General features: G+C 40.1%; 1 protein-coding gene across 1 annotated transcript in view; it reads left to right on the forward strand.

The window, feature by feature from the left end:
• The window catches only part of zgc:153738 (uncharacterized protein LOC558115 homolog), a 76,187-nt gene extending 69,546 nt beyond the window's left edge, over positions 1-6,641 (forward strand). Inside the window, exons 18-19 of the mRNA XM_036522031.1 lie at positions 6,007-6,245; positions 6,475-6,641. Coding sequence (XP_036377924.1) covers positions 6,007-6,245; positions 6,475-6,594 — 359 coding nt within the window. The 3' untranslated portion in view covers positions 6,595-6,641. The remainder of the gene's footprint in view (positions 1-6,006; positions 6,246-6,474) is intronic.
• The last annotated feature ends 7,284 nt before the right edge of the window (positions 6,642-13,925 follow it).

The raw sequence follows: 13,925 nt of genomic DNA on the forward strand, positions 1-13,925 counted from the left end.
ATTCATGTTCATTTTTCTGCAGTCAGCTGTTTTTAGCGGTAAGCTACAGTGGCTATCTATGGGTCATGTTTCACTTTCATAAAATCGTTCGGAATACATAATGAACTGTTATTCTGGGTCAACGGGCTCCATTTAGTTGGTCCTTTTTATGTGAGATGCTAGTATTTACCAAAGTGTTTCAGACTAGGAGGTAGGCATATCATTGTCAAAGTCTACAATCAAGAGAAGACTTCAATGAAAGTAAACACAGAGAGTTTACCACAAGGTGCAAACCACTGGTAAGCCTCAAGAAAAGGAAGCCCAGATTAGACTTTGCCAGAAAACAGAAAACAAAAAAGCCTGCCCAGTTCTGGAACAATATTCTTTGGACAGATGAAACTAAGATCAGCTTGTACCAGAATGATGGGAAGAGAAGAGTATGGAGAAGAGAAGGAACAGCTTATGATCCAAAGCATACCACATCATCTGTGAAACATGGTGGAGGCAGGCATGGGCATGTATGGCTGCCAATGGCACTGGGTCACTAGTGTTTATTGATGATATGACTGCTGACACAAGCAGCAGGATGAATTCTGAAGTGTACAGGGCTATACTATCTGCTCAGATTCAGCCAAATGCTGCAAAACTGACAGGACGGCACGTCACAGTACAGATGGACAATGACCCAAAACATACTACGAAAGCAACTAAGGAGCTTTTCAAGACAAAGCAGTGGAATATTCAATCACCTGACCTCAACCCAATTGAACATTCATTTCATCTGCTGAAGACAAAAATGAAGGCAGAAAGACTCAAAAACAAGCAGCAACTTGAGCTGTAAAGGCCTGGCAAAGCATCACTAGGGACGAAACCCAGAATTTGGTGATGGCCATGGTTTCCAGACTTCAGGCAATCATTCAGTGCAAAGTATTAAGAATGATCATTTTATTTCTGATTATGTTAGTTTGTCCAGTTACTTTTGAGCCCCTGAAAATGGGGGGGGGGGGGGGGGACTATGTATAAAATTGCTGTAATTCTTAATGGTTTATATGATATTTTTGTTAAACCCCTTGAATTAAAGCTTAAAGTCTGTACTTCAATCACATCTTGATTGCTTCATTTCAAATCCATTGTGGTGGCGTACAGAGCCAAAATCATGAAAATTGTGTCACTGTCCAAATACTTATGGACCTAACTGTAAGTGGCACTTTCTTTTCTTGGTGCTTGACAGCAAGATGATCAAATCAATGCTGCTCAAAGATGTTAGTTTTTATATTTTGTAACAAAAGGGTTTTTTTTTTTCCAAAAGGCCTTTAGGCATGTAGCCTGACAGTCAAGGTGTGTTAACAATACTTCACATGGGCTGACAAAGCACAGGAAGGAGGTCCTTCATAGGTTTTTGTGCATAAGATTAAGTGAATGGGTTGATTATATAGATGACATGATTAGATTCTTCACTTAAATTTTTTCAACGGGAGAAAGGTACGCAAGATATTGAGTGGTTGTGGAGAAGATGTGAGGCCCTTTTGAAGGTGAAGAAGGAGAAGTGAGGGAGGGGCGAATACATCATCATTTATTTGTTCTACTTTTTTTATCAAAAAAGTTTATGAAATAATTTCCACTATAATCTGTGAAACACTGGGCAGTAGCAACAGTGCTGAAATCCTGGAATATAGGATTGTTTTTTATATTCCGCATTTAGGTGAAAAAAATACAATTGGGCTTATGAAAGAGTACCATAAAAGGTTGTGCTTTCATGACAGCAAGAATAAAGCAAAAGAGCACCATACAGAACAGTCTCCATGGGTGTTCATAGTGAGTGAACAACAATGTACAGACTGGACTTCCCTTAAATACCCTTGCTGAGGTGTTTGTTCTCTGTGGCAGGAGACAGAAGTGTCCTTTTCAGTTGACATGATGGCCAGGTCGTTGAGCCTGTCTTAGCCCATAACCATGTGTTGGCTCCTTAACCATGTGTGAAGGAGCGTTCACAGCTGCAGCTGCTGACTGGAATCGTCAGGGCCACTTGGAAGACAGCTTTCAGGGTGGGAAACCTATCTTCATCAAGCATTTGGAACACAGTGGCTGTGTCAGGGACTGTCTCTTTCTCCATCCTTCTCTTGATTAAACTTTTAGCCACCAGGAGTTCTTCTGGCTTCAATTGAATCCTATAATGGGTAGCAAGTCTTTTGAGGGCTTCTTCAGATAGAAAGGTCTCTATGGTTGGGTTGCAGGCTTGACTACCTGACATAAGCTCTTCTCCCACACCTGAAAACCGATGGGTGAGTTCCTCTACCATCCTATCCAGTCACGGATAAAAAGCTGATGCCTGAAACCATCTGAGGTTGTCAGATTCGAGGTTGACCCACAGGGTGACTCCACCACAAAACCATCAAATCATTTTTGTTTCTGCCTGGGAACAACAGGGAGCTGGATGTCATTTGCCTCACATAAGGCCATGGCCCTCCTGAACACATCTTCACCACCAGAGTCTGTGCGGAGCTCTGTCAAAGTTTGAAGGACTGCCATCTTGTACTGAACTGCTTTGCCCAAGTCCAAACTTTCCCTCTGCAAGGACCAGTGTAGCGCTTCAGTTACGGCGAGGAGTTTGGAAAACATCACCAGCATGTAGACTGTCTTCGGCTTGCAGAGCTTTGACCAGATCCCTAGGGCCATGGATGTGTTCATGGTGCTGAGACATGTTAAAATGGCGGGAAGGTTGTTCAGGACAGCATTGACAGACCTAACCTGGCACGCCCATCTTGTTGTGGAGAGCTGCATGAGTTCAGATGGCCTTAATCCAAGTTGTTTCTGGATTTCTATGAACTATGAAAAATGTGTACACATTCTGCAGTAGTTCAAAGAATGTGGTAGCTTCAGGTATAGCTTTGCATGTGTAGTATAGGATGAAGTTAAGCTCGTGTGCATAGCAGTGCACACACACTGCTTCAGGTTGTCGCTCTCTGAAGTGTGCTTGGACACCTCCCACTGCTCCACTCATGACAGATGCACCACCATAGGCTTGTGCAATACACATTAGATCACCCAAGTTGTGCAACTCTAGCATTTCCTCTATCGCATCAAAGCCCTGTAGCTTCTGTAGCCCAAGAAAACACTCTCTCACTATGCCCTCTTGTGTAACAACACGCACACAGGCGGTGAGCTGCTCTCTGTGTCTGTCTCTGGCTTCCTCTGCCGTCACAGAATAAATCTTTGAGATCTTCATTTGCTTAATGATGCTTTCTGTGATTTCTTGCGAAATGCTAGTTATCATTTTGTTTTGGGAGAAATGAGAGGTAGGTGGTATGAGAAGGGGGAGTGTATTTTCGTCAAATTGTTTGAGGAGCGCCTCTCTGATATCTCTGCTGCACTAGCAGTTTTCAGCTGCTCAGTTACATCCCCTTGACTTTTTGTGCTTTTAAAGCTCTGCCAGCATGTCAGGGTGGACATGTGGAGGGCATTTTTGTCATGCTCCTGGAAGATATCCAAAGCCCTCTTCCAATTTGAAAACCCGGAGCCACTGAGGGCATCTTTATTGGTGCGAATGTTCTGCTTTCCATACAGACGACATGAAAAGCAGAATGTGGAGTTTCTGGCTACAGAGTACTCCAGCCATTTAAACTGCTCAAACCAACTCTTGTTAAATGCTCTTTGCCGAGCTCCAAACTGGCTGAGGGGGTGTTGTGGGAGAAGCACCTGCTTTGGGCCACTCTCTGGAGTCCCTAGATCACCAACTGCCATTCCATCTGCTGTCCCTTGCTGTGTTGCCTGTTCTTTCTCTTCCCTGACTTCCCCTGACTCACCTGTGTGACAAAATAGATCCTCAAACACCATAGATATATACACGTAGATACCCATTGGCCGCTGCTGTTCATTGGAGAGATACATCACATATTGGTGAGGCGAAGCCGGGCCTCCGAATGCATGTTTGTTTATCAAGGCAGGAGGTCTATCCAAAATTAAAATCATCATAACTCGCTGAATTTTCAACCCATTTTCAAGCAGTTTAGTTTGTTACAAATGCCAGACATGTATTTATGATACAGGATACTTGGTTAAATTAAAAATGCGGGTTTTCGTACCAAAATACTTTATCTTATGTAAACAGTAACAGTAGGTTAATAGTATTTAAGCTGAATTTACCCTATGTAATTAGTTTCTAAGTATATATATTTTTCTTCATACTATAATTGGGTTTATAATTTTGGAAATAAGTGAAAATTTAATCAAATTACAAGCACTAAAGTTAAACGATTGAGTAAATTTCTAGCAGTCTTCACAATTCTGTTTTTACTTACATTCATATTGAAATATTCACATTTTGCTAATTTACTTTTAAGTCACACATTATGTACAAAAAATATATATCCAGTGTATCAGCAGGGTTGTGCAGAGTTGCAGTGTGACAGTTACACATTGTGATAAACCAATCTTACAGTTTAGTACAACTGAAAATAAAAGCACCAGGGAAAGGACTTGGGCTGCATGTTTATACAAGACAGATGAACAATACAAATTTAGCTCTAATCTCATATAAATGTATAAAAAGTTTGATTATGATTGATAAATATCATTTTCACCATCTTACTAATAAACTTACTTTAATAAAATGTTTGTCTTTTTTTAATCTGACATAGTCTAAGTTAGCTCAACGTAGTATCAGGACAATAACTTTATGTTAGCTTAAAATAAGGATAACTTATTGTCATATACCAAATTTATCACGTTCATAACAGTAAAATATTCTAAAATAACTTCACACCTGTGAAATGTTATTCCCTTTTGCTTGGTTCTGGCATTTTTTTTCCAATTCAGCATCAGTAATAAAGTGGAATAAATGATAGTTTTTATTTTCCTCAATTAAATTTGAGAAGTACACTGATCGGACAAAAAAGTTAATGTTTACACTGTAAGAGACTATCCATGCATGCCAGAAGGAATATCTATTTCTGAATATTTTTTTTTACTCAGGGTTTTTACACAGAGTTGAGGATTCAAGGGAGGGTTCTGTTGAAAATGTCCAAAAGTTCATTTAGATTTCAGGCTAGACTATTGAGGTCTTCTTCCTTTGGAGGGAAAATTGGAAGCTCTCTGGTAAAATTTGAACCCATCAGGGAATTTAACATGCGGACATTTTCAGCTGTGCCCTTTGGGCACAAGCAGAGTGAATTTTAAATGTTACGAGAAAATGTCTGCTCCCAGGGTGATAGCGAGATCATATGTGTGTTTTCGATAATGCACTGGCTCAACTACACGCTTGATAAAATCAACAGAGAGAATGGACATAAAGGCCATTTTTAGTGTATCCATTTCGCTGTCAAAATGAATCCCCTGCTATCAATACTTTATCAGCCATGTCTGCGAGCAAACAGGGATGGATTGGAAGGCATCACTCACAATTTTTTAGAGTGAAATTCAGGTAATTACAGTTGTCTGATTCCAGGAAATAGCCACAGGATGTAATGAAAAACAACCTTGTGTGTCAGTTTGTAAAAAGAGTTTTCTATGTTGAATTCAAGAATGAATCAAAGTATCCAACACAGCCAACACTACAAAGCATGCCCCAGGTCTGAAAGCAACACAAACAAGGAGGTTGAAGTGAGAGTTCTCACTGAGGGCTTTACAGCCTTAGCTTGTCCAGTCACCGCTCTAAATAATACTTATAACTGTAAATCATAAATTGAAATTTTATGTAGATTTAATTTTATGTATGTAATATGACAAATTCTGAGATGGATGAGCTAGATGATATGGATGTAATATGACAAATTCCAAGATGGATGAGCTAGATGACAAATTTTCTAATAATAATTTGATTTGGAAAATTCCAGACAACTTGTTTTGTTTCAGTCAGCTTTCTGTTTCATGTCAGTTTAAACAATATATATCACTGATAACACATGTGAATTCCAATCAAATCAAACTTGTGGTATGAGGTAATTTGGGTGATGTGGGTGATTGAATGATCTATTATTTAATTTAAATTACTGTACTCCTAATTGACAAACCACCAAATCCTTTGCTTAGTAATGTGGAAACAGCTTATCAAGAAAAACGGCGGGGAGGTGACCAGTGTTTTGGACCTCAGCTCTCTGGCCAAGATCTCAGATGGCTACACGCAGGGTCAGATGGTGCAGGTTGTGCAGACTATCTTGACAGAGCATCGGATACAGCAGCTTTCCAAGAGACCCCTCAGTGCAGCTGAATTTGTCACCCCACTCGCCAAGATTGACCCAATTTTCCAGGAAGAGGAGGAAGCCTTAAAAGTAAGTGGAATTCATGTTGTTTGAAACAGCTACAAATACTCAGAGATGCTTTTTGGATAGCATTGAAGTTCAGTTTTTTTATTTTCATTTTTCCTTTAATTCCAGTTTATTTTTTCTATGATCTTTTTTAAAGTTTGACTTTTACAGTGAGTTTTTGATGCTTTTGAATTGAATCGTAAAACTTTCCTATACACATTTTGGTAAATGTCACATTTGTTTCTCCTCACAGATTTGGTATGCTAAAACCCCACAGGGAAAGAAACGAGCCAAAGCAGCCTCGGGCAAGGAGGGAGAAGAGGAAGTGCCAGAGAAGGGAGACAAAGCTGCAAATAAGAAAGGGAAAAAGTAGAATACTTCTGCATATAAAGGAAAAAAAAAACACAAATGAAACACATAGATACAAACACAGACACACACCGAATACTATTAAAATATATGCAATTTGTTCTTATTTAAAATGCCTAAAAAACAAAAAAATGTGATGTATGGACATAGGATGAAAACAGATGATGTGGACCTATATATATGACATATTGGACATGTAGGACATGTACATAGTCATAAAGGACTATACTAGTCATATACTAGTTGTACATTCCCATAATCCGATGTTATTCACTCTTAAAGTCCTGTTATGTGGTATACATAACAAAATACTTGAAATTCCATTGGAACACTTAGAGTGCTGTTTTAAGTGAACAACAAAACAGCACCATCATTAAAAAACATACAATTGAAGATTAAAAGTTTTTTAGAGATTTAAAGTAATTAAAAGTTTAATTTTTACATTTGCTTTTAAATCTGTGTAAACTTTTATTATTCTGTTGTCTCTCTTACATTTTATATTCTGTCTTGCTTTTTATTCTTTCATTTATACTATTTTTTCCTCACAGTGGAAAATGATTTGTCTTCCATGTAAGAAAAGCACTAGAAATAAAGTTATTATTAAAGTTGTACTTACACTGTAACTAACAATTACAGTGTAGTTAATTTCTTGTTACATAAATATTTACAGTACATTATTAACTTGTTCAACCATATAAATAGGAATTACAATGTTAATATGTTATGGTGTGCTGTTGTACTGTTGTAATGTTTGTAAATTAGTTACAATGAGCCTGCATTGCTTTACTTATAAATGAATGTACAAATTCCCAGCTTGCTTATCCTAAATAATAATACACCAACACCAACGTACACTGTCCTCTGTATACAATCACACAGGTGATTAAATATGCTTTCTGTCACAGTTCTGTCACACTGGCTAATTAGCAGATAATGGCAATTTTCACCAAAAAGTTGCACTTGACTCATTTTGCACTCTGACTCATTCTTTCAGAGCAAAGGAATTTCCACCCATGTGCTTTATGTTTTAGTACGTTTGGGAAACCCAGGATGTTTTGATTTTGTTTGAAAGTTTATTAATTCACTATTTCCTAACACCAAATGTTCAATTCACCACACTACAATCGACAGAACACCATTTTACAAGATACATTTTATCAGTCACAGCAAAATTATTTCCTGGAAAAACAGGGCATGTTATTCCTCAACATCAGCCTGCATCAGACTGTAATATTGTAGTTTCTTACATTAGAGATCATTCTTGGGTAAATAAACAAGTAGCTAGTTAATAGCCTACCAAAAATGTCACAGGTAGTGACAGCTATGACTTTAAATAGGCTTCAGAATATTAATCTCAATTTAGCCACCAGCATACATAAATGGCACCTGAACAAACTGACCAAGTGTCAGAGGAAGACTCCACTGGCAGTGGCTGGTGTAGAGGTGGTTTGGGGCCCACCACAACCAAAGCACTGGTTGTTTGTTTAGCAGTTTGGTATAACTGGGCCTCACAAGACGGCATTTTGGGAAATTAGCTGTTCATTGTTGGTTTATGGAAGCCGGAGGCTGGACTTGTCTCTCTGTCATATTTTTATAAAAACAAAAAAAACAAACTAGATGTCAAAAAAACCACTGCTGTGGCTCTGTTGGCTGTGGAGATCAGAGGACAGGCGTAGCCTGTGAGGAGATGTCCAGTGTAGGGAAGTTCATCTTTTGCTGTGTTTGACTAGGAGGTCTGCCTCCAGTTTTTGGGTGGTCTTTTTTCACACTTCATACAACATTTAATCAGGTTACATGAGCCATTCCTTTTACCGATTTATTGCCATTTTCCATTAGTTGTTTCGAGTCTAAGGGAAGCGAATGGTAACACTTAAAATAGTCATAAGGCCTCATTATGTAGTTGACCCCAAATTGAGAAATTGTAATCTTCTAAGTTGCTGTGGGTTTTTGCTTTTTTTCTCCATTAATTTTATGCAGCACTTTGTTCACTCTCACTACCTGATGAAGACATGATGCCAAAAAATGCATCAGTTTTCCTTAACACATTCATAAAGAATCTGCGATGTAATGAAGACACTTTAATTGACCTTGGCTGAATGCCTTAAGGGTACAAACCCTCTACCAAAGAGCACTTTCTATTTCAGTGATTATAGCTAATTTCCAGGAACCTTTCCCCTCCATTTTCTGTATTTAACAAAAAGATTAAGTAATTCACAATGCAGCAGGCGGTTTGTGCAACTGTCACTTCTTTGATGGCCTAAGTCCCCTTCCCAAGCAGTTCACACTCACGCTCATGTTACGTGTCCAGTGTGCTGGTAAAAATGTATGGTTTCACTGAGGGCTTCCTCTTTACACCTCACCTCGTGTTAATCACCTTTGTGACAATGTAGCTCCGCACTAAAAATAAACACAAGAAATACCTTGAAAATTGCTAGGAGCCAACAGAATGGTCATTTTCTTCTATGCCTGCTTTCACCTGCCTATGTGAAGACGAGGAAATGATGGAGAATGCATGACAGGTAACTATGACTGACATCTACTCCTCTGTCCTTTCATATTATTTTTAGGACCTGCAAAACTTTTAATATAATGATTTAATGTATCCAACAGATGATGACCCAGACCCCTCTCATGTTTAGAATGCGGTATGCTTGTATCACAAAAGATTGTGGCAGCAGTGCTGTGTGTATTGCAGTGTATGATACATGCTCATTTAATGTTGAGATAATAATAATGAGAACACAATATTTTTGTGTTATTGTGCATTGATGAAATTACTACCTGAAAAACTGAAAACCTAGCAAGAAATGTTCAGGCCATTTGACCAGTGAATAGGCTGTTTGGCCATCTGGTGGCGCGTATGTGATAACTCATTCATCCCCCTAGCATAAATTACTTATGCTGCAGGCAAGGTAAGCAACGAAAAATGTTTTCAGACAAGGAAGCAAGATTGGTTTCCTTTAGCTACATGTCAGATTTTGGTACAGTAGAAAATTGACAAAGTAGCAAAAAACAATAGTTAAAACCAACAGTTTTTGCTTAATTTTTAATTTAATTTTTTTTTTTTTTTTGAAACACCACCTGGCAATAGGGAGTAAGCAGATCCGTAGCGGCATTCATACAAACAGAATGCCTGTCCTAGGGTTCAGTAGTCTGTTATTAATCAGTGTTATGTTTTATTACTTAGTGAACATATTTAGTACTTAAGATGGACAGGTCAGGTCAAAAAAAGTGTATGGGTCATTCAGTGATAAAGAGATGTCCCCACCTCACTCCCTCCAATATTCTAGATTTTTTGTGACAGTGACTAATTTCACAAAAGAGTGTATTTCATCAATTGTGGAATGAGAATCCGGTGGTGTTCTAGATCAGGTTAGTTTCACTCTTGACTGCCAATTAGTGTAAAGAACATTATTTTAAGCTAATGCTCGCCGTTATCTTGTGCTTCAAAATTATAGTTCGTAGCCTTATACATCATTTTCTAAGCTGTTTTAGTTTGTTCATTGTGTGTTTATTGTCTGCTGCCAAGTTAGTTTTATTGTTTTGGTAAATAATTGGGCGTGGAAGTTTTGGTTGCAGTGCTATATATTTAGAGGCTGATCAAACAGCTGATTAGAAGAGTGTCTCTACAGCTGCATTACTTATCAGCAGGTGTATTTAAGTAGCAGAGTAATGCTCCAGTGGCAGCCGTAATAGCAGCCTTGGTCGGACAAAGGCTGCGCTGGACAAAGACAAGGGAGTCTATCTGTGGGAGGCCATCGAGGGAGAACCTCAGGGTGAACTGCAAAGCATATCAGTATCATCCTATCCCTGTGACCATCTCCTGCAGAAGACGTACTTCTCGTTGCTGTCCTCCTTCACACTAATGCAGTTGCCTCCAACACACAAGGCAGGAAAACAGCTGGATCTGGTCCTCCTCAGAGACTGCTCCACCTCAGATCTCAAAGTTACCCCCCTCCAGTCCTCCGACCACTACTTCGTCTCCTTTTCTCTACCACCTCCTCCACAACCCAGCCTGGTACCTAGCCCTGTCACCTCTCGCCGTAATATATGCAACATCTCACCTTCAACCTTCTCTTCCACAGTTCTCACTTCTCACCAGCCCCTTGATTCTTTCACTAAACTGCCTACTGTTTCTGCTACATCCACACTTTTCTCTTCTCTGTCCTTGATTCTCTTGTTCCCTTGACTCTCTTACTTCCAGGCCTGTACAACCCATTCCGGTGTCCTTGCCTAATGGATTCACTCTGCGAGAATAGGGCAAAGCTTTGTGCTACAGAACAGAAGTGGAGAAAATCCAGCTCCTCCACCAATCTGCTGAACTTTCAAGCACTCCTCTCTGCTTTCTCTGCAAGTGTGAAGTCAGCTAAGGCTTCCTTTTATGAATCAAAAATTCAAAGTTCACTTTCTAATTCACGCAGACTATTTTCTACTTTCTCTTCTTTCCTAAACCCCCCCGACCTCTCTCTGAGGCTGACTTCGCAAATCATTTCACCCTAAAGATTGTGAGCATTCATAAATCTCTCCAATCCCCACAGCCCTCATCTCTCACCTCTTCCGCTTTTTCCTCCATCCCACTTGCCACCCCTCCTCTCTCTAAATTCTCCCTTCTTTCAGATGCTGATGTCACTCAGCTCCTTACATCACATTGACCGACTACCTGTGCCCTGGATCTCATTCCTTCACCTCTCCTACAGACTGTCACTCCCAGTCTTCTTCTATTCATCACCGGTCTGATGAATCTGTTTCTCTCTGCAGGCTGTGTGCCAACAGTCTTCAAGGAGGCGAGAGCCACACCCCTACTGAAGAAAAAGACTCTGGAACCATTTGCTATCCAGAACTAACAGCCGGTCTCTCTCCTTCCCTTTCAGTCTGAAATGCTTGACCAAGCTGTGACTAACCAGCTATCCTCCTCTCTCTCCTGGAAAAATCTTCATGACCCTTTTCAGTCTCACTTCAGGGCTAGTAATTCCACAGAGCCCGCCCCATTCTCCATTACTGAGACTCTTCAATCAGCCAGAGCTTCCTCCCACTCCTCAGTCTCGATTCTTCTAGACCTTTCTGCAGTAGTGACACAGTGGACCATTCTCTACTTCTGTCTACCCTAATTGTGTTGGGGATGGCTGACACCACCCTACTTTGGGTTGAATCCTACCTCTCTGGATGCTCTTACAGAGTCTCCTGGAAAGGTGGGTTTTCTAGACCTCACAGCCTGTCTACGGGTGTCCCTCAAGGCTTAGTACTTGGCCCCCTGCTCTTCTCTCTTAACATGCAATCTCTCAGCTTTGTCATCTCCTCCCATGGCTTTTTGTATCATTTCTATGCGGACGACACACAACTCTTCCTGTCTTTCCCATCTTACACACAGGTTTCTGCACGCATCTCAGCTTGTCTGAAAGACATTTCTCAGTGGGTGGTAGGCCACCGCTTAAAGCTGAACCTGGCTAAAACTGAGATACTTTTCCTCCCATCCAAGTCCTCCTCATTTCAAGACCTCTTCTTCAGCCTAGACCCTACAAGCCTTACCATCAATAGCACGGTCAACAGCCTTGGTGTAATGCTTGATAGCCAACTGTCCTCCTCTTAGTTGGCAGCTGTGAGTCAAGCATGCAGATTCTTCTTGTACAACATCCAAAGGATTCACCCCCACGTATTCAACACACTTCCTAGTTCAGGCCCTGGTCTCTCATGCCTGGACTACTGTAACTTTCTCTTTGCTTTCCTTCCTGTCTGTGCAATCGAACCTCTACAACTAATCTAGAATGAAGCTGCATGACTTGTTTACAATCTCCCTAAACATAGTCAAGTTACTCTCCTCCTCACCTCATTTCATTGGTTTCCTGTTTTTGCCTGCATCAGATTCAAAACCTTGGTGTTGGCATACAGGACAGTGAATGGGACAGCCCCTCATACCTATGACCTCTCTTTGAAACCTATGTTCCCTCAAGATCGCTGCGCTCTGCATCTACAGGAAAACTGACTGTCCCAACTCGACGGGGTCACTCTTCTCAGACAAGATCCCTGTCTGTACTGATCCCTTGGTGGAATGAACTCCCCATGGAGGTTAGGACAGTGGAATCCCTGGCCATGGGATGTATTCTGGATTCCGTGTTCTAGGGACTGTTGTATCGTAGTATACTTGGCTTCTGTGAGATTGCACAAGTTAATTTGTGGTAGGGCTTGAATGGTGTTATGCTCACACTCGCTTATCTGGGAGTGTTGTTAGCCTGGTCTGACACTGTTGCTCATGTAATTGAATGGATACACTTATGTTCTAATGTGCTGGAAGTCACTCTGGATGAGTGTCTCCTAAATGGATGTAATGTGATGTAATATTTGATGAAGCCATGTAAAATATAAAGGTCCTAGCATAAACATTGTTTGTGTTAAGTCCCTCTGAACCCATGGGAGGTACAATTTTTCCCCTGTAGTAGATTAAGTTTATTGCATTTTTTAACATTTCCTGATAGCCCCTTTTCCTTCCCAAGCTTACTCTTCATGAGACCAGTACTGTCAGTATTTTGTCCACAATCTTTCTTACACCTCTTCAGTAAATGCATCTGTTCTGCGTTTTGTGACTGTGCACACACTTTCTTTTCATCTCCATATTACTCATCATTTTGTACAAACTCAGGGTCTTTATCATTTCCATTTTGGTGCTTCCTTTCTTGTCTTTTAACTTCTTGGTTACTGAATGATTTCTTACATATCTCTACACAAACTTGTACATGTTTTATTTCTGCTCATTACAGCTTCATAATGATTCCTGTCATAATGTTTTAGGTAAACTCCACTTCCAACATTTTCAGTGGAGTTGCTCGAAGACTTCAAGCATTTGTTATCAATGTACATATAAATTTCAAAGACCAGCAACTCAGCTGCTGCTTTTATTGCTATTTGAGTTGCCCTCCTTCCCACGTATCTCATTTGCCATGTTGCCACATACTCCTGAACTGGTAAGAATTCACATCTGAGCAGTTTGTACTTTGGTGCATTTTTTCCATGTGTTTCACAACTGCAAGGTGAACTGTGTCCGCTTTCATTACCACAAACAACAGATGCTACTGCCCTGATAAAAAAACAATTGCTATCTTGCAGAATATATTTTATTTCACAAGGCTCACCCAGCTGTGTGGGATTCTCCAGTTCACTTTTACTTGAATCATATGCAATGTCTAATTGGGAATATTTTAATCTGTTGCTCCACAGTCAAGTGAAAAAAATCCACCAACAGGTTCTGTCCTGCTAACAAATACCACATCAGATTGTGTGCCTTGTGATTTAGGGAGTCTGTCACCTAATTGAAACAGTCCTCCTAACATCACACAATGTTAT

The sequence above is a fragment of the Megalops cyprinoides genome, chromosome 2 (assembly GCF_013368585.1).
Source record: "Megalops cyprinoides isolate fMegCyp1 chromosome 2, fMegCyp1.pri, whole genome shotgun sequence".
Taxonomy (NCBI): domain Eukaryota; kingdom Metazoa; phylum Chordata; class Actinopteri; order Elopiformes; family Megalopidae; genus Megalops; species Megalops cyprinoides.